This window comes from Lupinus angustifolius, chromosome LG17 (assembly GCF_001865875.1).
Source record: "Lupinus angustifolius cultivar Tanjil chromosome LG17, LupAngTanjil_v1.0, whole genome shotgun sequence".
In the NCBI taxonomy this organism is placed as follows: domain Eukaryota; kingdom Viridiplantae; phylum Streptophyta; class Magnoliopsida; order Fabales; family Fabaceae; genus Lupinus; species Lupinus angustifolius.
In genome coordinates, this window is record NC_032025.1 from 5,300,952 (window position 1) to 5,311,191 (window position 10,240).

Here is a 10,240-nt window from a genome sequence, read left to right on the forward strand (position 1 = left end):
TATATATATATGATATAATGCAAGAACTAATAGTGAAAGCATATATTTTTTCTCTACTTGTATACAACTTAATAGTAATTGTGTATTTATGATATAAAAGGCTCTGTCGAGTAGGTGATTAGACATGGCTTTGCTGGCAGAACCCCGCGGTCAAACTGGTACAACCATTCCACTGGATCCAACCCATGTCATCACCTGCACTCATTAATTCCACTATTATATTTTTCCAAATTCAATTTCCATGGTTTCACCAATATGTTAATTTTTTATTCCTTTTATTCTAGTTTTTTTTTTCTTCAGTGTTCATGTTTTATATTTTACTTTTATTGTATTACTGCCAACCGCTCTTACCCTTTTAGTCCCTTTGACTAGTGTTGTATGTTTCAATTTAATTCTAATTTTATAAAAAAAAAAGAATTCAGCTGAAACGTCTGTTAATTTCAATTTTATCTGTCAAAAGTTTAAAAAATTAAATTAGTTATTTTCAACTAAAAAAAGTCTATTATTTTTTGTTGCTTCATATTGTCTCCAAAAAAATAAACATATTACATATCCGATAAAAAACAAATGATTAAAAAATTTAATTTTAAATTATCTATGTATTTAATTATTCAAAAAATAATAACTTAATTAAAAAATAATAAATAAATATTATATATATTTCTTAGTCATTTTTCAAATTTGAGTGAATTAGAAAGCTAGTTTTACTAAATGATTATAGTTTAATAAGTTACTTAGAGAGCTACAAACTACTTTTGCACTATTATACTTTTTGTTCATAGCTAATTAACAATTTCTTAATTAATATTGATTATTGTGAACACCCAATTTTGTCCGGCCCAGAAAAAGCCCAAAAAATCATTTTATGTATTTTGATATTTTCCAAAATTTTAATATTTGATGAATAAAAATAATAAAAATATTTTTATGAATTTTTTATAATTATTTTCGAAATTTTCTAAATATAAGAAAACAAAACAAAATCAAGTTCCTAAATCTAATGATTAGGTTAACTACAAATTCGAAAAATAATAAACAAATGAAGTTACTAAATCCTAGTGATTAGGTTAACCGAAAATTCAAAATAATAATAAATTGATGTTGATAGGGTTCCTGAATCCAAGTTGTTAGGTTAACCAAAGGTTCAAAACTAAAATAAATTAAGAAAACAATTTTAGGAAATAAAATTTTTGAATTAGGAATATGTTGTTACGAACCCATACTCTTTTTCCAAAAAGAGAAAAAAATGTTTATTTATTTAATTTTTCGAAAATTTTAATATTAAATGTATAGGAAATAATTAATTTTATTTTTATTCCTATTTTATAAAAAATTTCGAAACAATTTAAACAATTCAATATACTAACAACCTAATTTAAATTTGAAAAAGGAATAATAGAAAACTGTTAAAATAATATAAAAAGATAGAGTCAAACCAGTCTGTTAAGATCCCTAAAATTAAGAGATTAAATTTATTTGAATTCGAAATTTTGTTAACCTAAATGTTAGGATTCGGTGGTTGAGAGTTTGCTATAAATAGAGCCTATAGTGAACATAAAAGTTGACACTGGAAAACCTAAAAGAAACTGCCAAAAACCTACCATCACTGAGAGAGAAGAAAAAGCAATAAATTTCCTAAAGCATAGATCCAGTGTGGGCAGGCTTATTGTGCATCCAGTGCACTCGTCTCCACGCTAAGCCACCATCGTCGGATCTGCATACCTTTTTGGCTCCAAAGTTGACTCGAAGACTAGCCACCCAAGCTTCCAAATGTCACCTGGGTTTTGTGCACTGTGCCGCACTGGATCCTGCCTCCCTTGAGAGCAAGAGAACCAGTGGGGGTGAATCCATAACTTGCCTCCATGCATCCTCTCCTTCATCCAACCAGGCTACGCCACGTGTTCAAACATTTCAAAACTTCATCATGCATCCAATCACCTTCTGCCACGTGTCATGCATATCTCCAAGCTTCCACATTCTACTTCCAACCCTCACAGTGCATTCCTACTCATTTAATTAGGCTCATTTTTTACTCTAATTTATTCCTTTGTCCATTAATTCTATATTATAGTAACATTATCCAATACATAATTTTTTAAACAATTGAATAGTTTTACTAGAATATTCTTTTTAACCATATAATAATTTTATTTGAAATAAAATAAAATAAAAAACAATAGCATATATTTAAATAATTTTTTGGAATAAACAAAAAATAATTTTTATATATCTATTTATTAATCAAACCTTTCTAATAAAAATCATTTTCTAAAAATAACTTGGATAGACTAATAAATTGTTTTTAACCTTTTTTTATATATAAAAACATGACAAATAACCTTTTCAAAAAAATAAATTAATTTTGAGATTTAATCAAAGATGGATAGAAGGTCGCCCTGTAGGCCTCTTTCTTCTCAGATCATCTTCGAAAGGTCGCGCTACGCCGCTTCTTTTCAATCGATTAAATCTCAAAATCAATTTAGTTCCACTTTTAAATGACAAAATAAAAAATAATAATAATAATAATAATAATAATAATAATAATAATAATAATAATAATAATAATAATAATAATAATAATAATAATAATAATAATAATAATAATAATAATAATAATAATAATAATAATAATAATAATAATAATAATAATAATAATAATAATGTCATATATTTTAATGAAGGGTACCGCTTAAGGCGGGCGGGTATGGTGCTAATACCTTCCCTACCTTGTAACCGACTCCCGAACCTAGATATCAAAAATCCAAAAGCCCAAGGTAATTGGGCTTAAAAGATTTTTCTACATTTTTAACTATAAAATATAGTGGCGACTCTAAACAAAGTCGTGCAGCCGAAAATCGGGGCGCGAAAATTATTATTCCAATGAAGAACTAAGAATATGGACATCATGGAATATAATAAACAAAACAATACAATAAAAGTATGAACATGACAGGCTCAAAGTATAAACAAAACAATACAAACTAATTCCTCTCTTTCATGATTACCTATATACATTGGATTCTTCCTGCCCGTCTCAAAGTATGAACATGACAGGCTTAAGGGTTGCTCACTATAATAAATAAATAAAAAATACATAAAAATATATAAAATAAATAAATAAAACAATCAATTATCTATGTTACTACCATATTTTGAAAATTATACATAACATTACACAAAGTCCAAACAATTTAACATTGTATATGTTTTAAGTCTAATGAAAAATTAAAATCTAATACTTCAAAATTAAGACTACAATATCTCCAGGTAGCCCACCTTGCCGTTAGAAAAGTAGAGTCACAATTTTTCATCACAAACCATCTTTAATCACTAATCAGCGTCTTAACATTTCTTTAAACGAAACATTGAGTTATAATTTTCACAAATTTGGCTCCTCATACTTTAACTTCTTTCAGCTATCTTCCTCTCATTACCAGAAGTGCTTTGTGTTTATCATATCACTAGCATCAAGTTAGTACATAAATATGAATATCCTGATCCTGTAGGGACATGAATGTCTAAGTTAAATATTAAGTGACAAGTAACCCTATTCATGACTTAAGATTACACACACATATATATATACTTGTTTATTTCAAGGGCAGATATACCTACCTGTTCTTAATCATTGCCCTACAAAATAAAATAGGACATGTATAACTAAATACTGTTACTCCCAACTTGGTGTCACTTAAAAACTCCCATCTACGTTCATGTGCCAAAGCCATGATGAATGACTACATGAACTTATCCTTTTCTTATGCAATATCAAACATAACCACAGAAAAAGCACAAGAGAGTTGAAATAGCAAAATTAACATTATTGAAGCTACAAAAGGCTTCAGTATTAATTATTCAACCCGCAAATTGCAGGCATGCAAAGTTTGAAAATTGATAAGTACCCAAAAATGGTTTTTGTGAAACACAATGTGGTGAATAATAATAAGACCAAGGGCACAACTTTGCCACCAATTGAGGAAGGCAAGTTAAGGGGCTGTGCACAATGAAGCCCTCAAATTTGCAACATGAGTTGCATCAATCACAATAATGGTCGTTAGATCCCTCCAAATTACTATGATAAAAAGTACAAATTTTCACCCAAATTGCTACTTGAGAATAATTTTCCTATACACAGAGAGATGACCCGCTGTAGAACCTTATTCTTCGATATTTTGATCAGTTTTGTACCAAGATATTCAAAGTACTGAATTATGGCAAAGTAGCTCTTATTTCTTTCCTATCAGCACCAAATGCCTGTGATACAGAAAACCACCAATAGTAAGAGTTGAGTAAAACATCCTATCTACCAAGTGAATGAAGCTACCTGACTATTTCCATTTTCATATAAATTCCAAAGCCAATTTAATTCGAAATATCAAAAACATTTTCCTCAATTTTATTTCAGGCAAATGACTGCAAAACCTGCAATACATCATTTGGTTTGTTTATATATCAAATTCATACAATAATGAATAGGGATGGAATCAAATACCTCAACTCCATAACCTTTAACATATATGTTGGTAAATAGATCAGATGGATCCGGCATTTGACTTTCCTGGAAATCAAAATAGGACACAAAGAGCTCTAAGATTGTGAACCATATGTACCAATACAGGTTATGCAAGTCTCTGGTGTATAAAAAAGCGAGCAAAAAGAATAAACAGCAAAGATATGTTTTTCACCTTTGCTTTAGCAATGGCTTCATCAACTTCTTTTCTGACTTCCTTTTCAGTATCCTAAAAAAGGGTGAATTTAATATCTTAAGCACAGAATCAAATTCCAAATGTTTAATCAAAACAAACATATCAAGACATGCCAAAAACTATTCAAACAAATACCTTAAAATCTAATAGGCAGAAGAGTTGTAGAACATTACAAAAACTTAAAAGAGAAATTGACAAAATAAGCCATTTCTTCTTTACACACAGCAGAAATGGTTATCAGCAGAATAAAACTCAATTGAACAATAATGACTATAATAGAGTCTAATACCAACATATTTCAAAGCAAAACACATATTAGCTAAATGATATAAAAAACATGAAATACTTAGGTCAAATCAGATGCCCTACATCATAACAAAGAAAACATGTTATCCACAGCCATCTCAAAGGTGAAAAATTGCAGGGGTAAATTTGGTCATAGATATCAAGATAAAATCATATGTACACTACACTATGTTGCAGTTGCACAGGTGTGGGTCCAGTAGTGGCACCCAGTATGAATGTAGCTGCAAGGTGTGACAATTCTCAAATTTAGGGTATGGATAATTTTATATATACTAGAAATTTAATTGACATAAAACAAAATAATACAACATAACCACACAAAAATGGCAACATAAAAGATTAAACACAATTTCAAATGCGACTGACAGTGGTGGTAGCAACAAAATATTAAAAAAACTTGTCATTGCACAACCCAAAGAAAAGCTAGAATGAGCCCAGAAGAGGAAGAAGGCTACAAAACACTGGGGAGCAACCACAATTAAAAAACAAATTTTGTGCAGACCAAGCTGGAAATGAAACAAGGGCAGAATTAGAGAACAGATTTATATTGATTTGAGGGGCCATCAAAGTGAATCGATGGACAGGTGTGGAGAAACAGCTAAGCACTCCCACTCACTCATCACTGCTGCCTGCCACCCGTTTAAACAGTCGTCGAAGGACAAACGAATAAAGAAAAAATATCAATATGTACCTAGTACGTGCACAAGGCATACCTGTACCAGGCACATCTACGCCTAACAAGTTCACATGCCCAGCATCAGAGGTTATTATAACCAACTATGAAAAAGACCACATTTCACAACTGAAAGGAAAAAGCATGAATTCCATATTCATTCAAATCACCTTGAGCTCCTTTTCGGTAGCAATCTCGTGAGACAGCAATAGCTTTTTTATTCTCTCGATTGAATCACGCTCCTATAAAAATATTAGCCAAAAACAAATATTATGAAAAATGAATTACTCCATATTGAACAAATAAGACACTATATGGTGTGGAGTGTGATAAACCTGTCTGACACCAGAAATTTCATCACGTGTGCGGTATGTGCTTCCAGGATCAGACATAGAGTGGCCATGGTATCTGTAAGTGTCCATTTCAAGAATCTGGACAGAATAATCAAGAAGAATACAGCAATCAATAAAAATATAACAGAAAAACTTTGATCATTTAACCAAAACTACACAAATGACAACAAGTATTACAATTCATGTCAGTCATACAACCTTCACAGGGATAACTATCCTTTTTCTTTCTGTATCAGATACAATGGCAACCCAGAGATGCACGTAACAAACCATATTTCAAAGAATGCAATCTATCAAATAATAAATCATGTCCTCAACTTATTTGATATTTCAAATAAGGGTTTAATTTTGAGGCATTGTACTCGTCGGAGTAAAAATCTTTTACACCATCATTCGATCATGCATTGCTCCAGCATTAAAAAAGTTACTCACAATCACAAGGCTAAAGCCTAAAACTAATCCACTAACCAATATAATTGTCATACATTTGATCCCTTCTAGTCTAAAGAGATATGTTATGCATAAAAAAAGGTTGGCCTAGTGCATGAAGCTTTCATCTAGTGGAGTTTGGGGAGGATGAATGACGGTGGCCTTAACCCTGCAAGCAAAGAGGCTACTTCTAGGATTAGAACATGTAACCTCCATCACAAGGTAACAACCTTATGGTTGCATCAAGGTCCACACTCTCAAGTCTCCAGTATACATAACAGTAGATAAATTTACTCACAAGGGGACCATTCTTCAGAGCATGCTCCTTTGCAAATTTGCAAGCCTGTTTTACAGCAAGAACATCCATGCCATCTACCTGCAAAAAGTATAAATATTTAATAAAAGTTTCAATCAATTACCACATATAAATGTGTACACTGTCATGCATACATGTACACACCCACATAACTAAACTAGAGACCAGACAGATTGATAACATCCATCCATTCAATTGAGGTGTTACACGACACATTATCAGGGCAGAAGGGCATTACAATGCATTCTTCAACCAACAAAATCAAGCATTTCAAAGGCTATTAATTGCTAATGTGAAGATGACATAGGAAATCACCACCCAATCGAAAACCAAACAGAGTTTTCAACCTCACCTTCAATCCGGGAACATAATCTCCACGCTTGTAATAAGCAGGGCTCTTAGCAGCTCTCCATTCCGCTGTTCCCATTCCATCTGCAAAACAAACCAAATCAACCAACCATCCCACAACACCCTGTTTCAAAAAGGACCAAACTTTTGGCAGCACAACCACTCACAGTGATTATTCTCGCAAACCAAGATGGCAGGAAGATCCCAAAGCGCTGCAATGTTAAGTGCCTCAAACAACTGCCCCTGATTGGCAGCACCATCACCATACAAAGCAAATGTCACATTCTCATCCTTTAAGTACTTCTGAGCAAATGCCAAGCCACAACCAAGTGGAACTTGTGCTCCAACAATGCCATGGCCACCATAGAATCCAGAATCCTTCTTGTAGAAGTGCATGGAACCACCCTTACCTTTTGTTGGAAAACATGGTACAAAATGAGAGAGAAATGAGAAACTGAATAATGAAAATGGATACATAAAAAAGCCAATAAAGTGAATCACATAAATCAAGAGATAATAAATAACTAGGAAACAACAGTGTACTAATCTACTATCACTAAGCCACTAAGGTGCCATTTGATATACATGTTATAACAAGACGGAACATAACATACAGTTTCCTTTAGGGACAGGTCTACAATGTGCCTTGTGAGGCAAGTTGCCAACACAAGGGTTTTAGTTTTTCATATTTATACTATATCATCTGTACAAATTGCCCCCACTTAACAATAGTAATATGTGCAAATTTGGAGGGAGATTAAAGCATTTGAAAAGGGAGATTGTAGCTTTTTAAAAACTACTGCAAGTGACTTTTCAAAAACTACAAGAGTTTCCAATAATTCACATCTCATGTTTTGCTGTTTAACTTCAATATTTTGGCAAGTGACAATTTTTATCCCCAACCCAATATAATGTTACATGTCCTTTTAAATCATTTAACAAGTTTAAGCTACTTGCTAATTCACTCAATTAGCTATACACACATAAGCTTTCAGCCACAATCTCATTGCTTTCCATTAACTTCACAACCATAAGCTACAATCTCACACCTATTGGTTACAATTTCATAGGTACAAGATAGTTTTTGCAAAGAAAGCCTAAATAAAACAGAACATAACCACTTTACTATATTCATTTTCCATACTATTTCATCATGTTGAATTGCATAAAACACACTCTTAACTATGTCAATCAATACCTTTGGAGCAGCCACCTTTACGGCCCATGAGCTCAGAGAAAACCTGGAAAAGGGTCCCGCCACGGCCGAGGAAGGTGCAATGATCACGGTAGGCAGTGATGACGCAATCCTTCTTATTAGTAGCAGCTTCCATACCAATAGCCACGGCTTCCTGGCCGTCGTAGAGGTGGCAGAAGCCGCGAATGAGCTTCGACTTGTACAGCGAATCCGCGGCGATCTCCATACGGCGCATGACAGCCATGTTGCGGAAGAATGTGAGAAGCTCCGAGGGGGAGGTTTCGACGGCGCGTGAGGGCGCGTCGCAGTTGTGGGCGGTGAAGGGAATAGAAGTCTCGATGGTGAGGGTGGTATCGGAGGAGAGAGGACGGCGGAGGGTTAGGGCGGCGGAGATGGGTTTCAAAATGGAAGAGGAAGATGATGAAGAAGATGCTATGCGTGAAAGAGCCATATCGATCTGTTAGAAAAACGAAAAACCCAAAAACGAAAATTGAAAATTGGGAATGGGATTTGTGTGAAGGGAATAAGAGAAGAGAGGTGAAGAAGGGTTAGTTGAGGTATAAGGAGAGAGAGAGAGAGATCAGAGAACAAAAAAAGATGGTTTTGATTTGTATTTACTGTGAAAATGGTGGCAGAGTGTGTTTGAGGAATATATAACTGTAATTTCTGTGTCGTTTTGTGGTCTCTTAATTGGAAATGGAAAGTGGGAAGTAGAAAAGTGATTATTCTCTATTTCTCAAAACAATGACACTGAACTTGTGCGATTGACGGCTCATTATTGCACTAGATTTATTATTAGAGAGAATATATACTTTATTCTGTTCTGTTGTCAATTTTCCAAATAATTCCCATTTGCATGCATACTTTTTTTCTTGAAGTGCAATTTCATGCATGCTTCATACACGTGAAATACACTTAATAGAGAAACAATACGCATATCTACTTTGAATAAGAAGAGTGGACATTGTCTGTGCCAGTTTCCTATACCAGCGCATGTACCACCAGTAAAAAGAATCCATGTCATTGAAATTGGAGTATCAACTTGCACCGTATGTTAACTCCGTGAGACGTTTAGTTTAGGAGAGGAAACAATTTTCTTCTTCAAAGCCATCTTCTTATTCTCCCTTGCATCTGTAAATAGTCACATTGTTATCCTCTTGTTACAATTTGTGCGTTTAAATTCCAAAAGGCTACCTCTGATATTATTGGAAGATATCCCAATTTTAAATACGAATTTAATTTGTAAGAATATATCAATGCTCGTGGAACTGTAATTAATTTTATCAGATATTAGAATTATTTTTAACATTGAAGTGGGTTCCAGAGTTGGGACTTTTTTTATTTGATTTTCTCATGAGTTACAAAAAAATGAGTGTATCAATGTCTTCATTCCATATATAATAGACTACGGGTTTAAATACTACTAAAGCTTGGAAGCATTCTAGATCAGAAAAGAGGAAGACCATTTCCATACTTTAATGGAAATATTGGGGCAAGAGAAGAAGGCAAAAATCTAATGCAGAACTAGTAGTTGAAACATGATCACCAAGTTAATTTACCGTGAAAATTGACATTGCAATTTTGTTGACTTGGCTTCTTTTTATTGGTGGTACACGGGTTGGAATAGGAAAACTGGAACAGAGGATGTCCGCTCGAATAAGAAGGGGTCTACCAAAAAGTTGGATTTGATCACCAATTCCGGGAAAAAACTTGTCCTATACCCGATGTTCCGATGGGATGATAATACTAGTGTTCTGATAACTGGATCGGATAGTTCAACCGGTCTGATCGCTGACCGGACTTGAAACAGCTCTGTATTGTAGTATTAACTGAATGAGAGTTAGACCGCTTTGAACTAGGGAAATTTCGGTTCGACCGTGTTAAACCGAATTAACTCGAGAAGTTAATCGGACA

At 33.5% G+C, this 10,240-nt stretch overlaps 1 protein-coding gene across 1 annotated transcript; it reads right to left on the bottom strand.

The window, feature by feature from the left end:
- On the bottom strand, positions 3,799-8,910 carry LOC109331926 (pyruvate dehydrogenase E1 component subunit alpha, mitochondrial). Its single transcript, XM_019566727.1, has 9 exons — positions 8,330-8,910; positions 7,299-7,541; positions 7,136-7,215; positions 6,766-6,843; positions 6,021-6,116; positions 5,856-5,927; positions 4,686-4,739; positions 4,493-4,558; positions 3,799-4,254 (listed from the first exon to the last, which is right to left on the bottom strand). The coding sequence occupies exons 1-9, from the start codon at positions 8,775-8,777 to the stop codon at positions 4,210-4,212; spliced, it is 1,182 nt and encodes a 393-aa protein (XP_019422272.1). The 5' UTR covers positions 8,778-8,910; the 3' UTR covers positions 3,799-4,209.

Excerpts from the sequence above, each read along its gene's own strand:
- LOC109331926 (XM_019566727.1), bottom strand. The coding sequence starts at position 8,777 with ATGGCTCTTTCACGCATAGCATCTTCTTCATCATCTTCCTCTTCCATT. Across the intron at positions 7,542-8,329 it reads TAAAGGTGGCTGCTCCAAAG|GTAAGGGTGGTTCCATGCAC; the intron begins GTATTGATTGAC and ends TTCCAACAAAAG. Across the intron at positions 7,216-7,298 it reads GGTTTGCGAGAATAATCACT|ATGGAATGGGAACAGCGGAA; the intron begins GTGAGTGGTTGT and ends TTTGTTTTGCAG.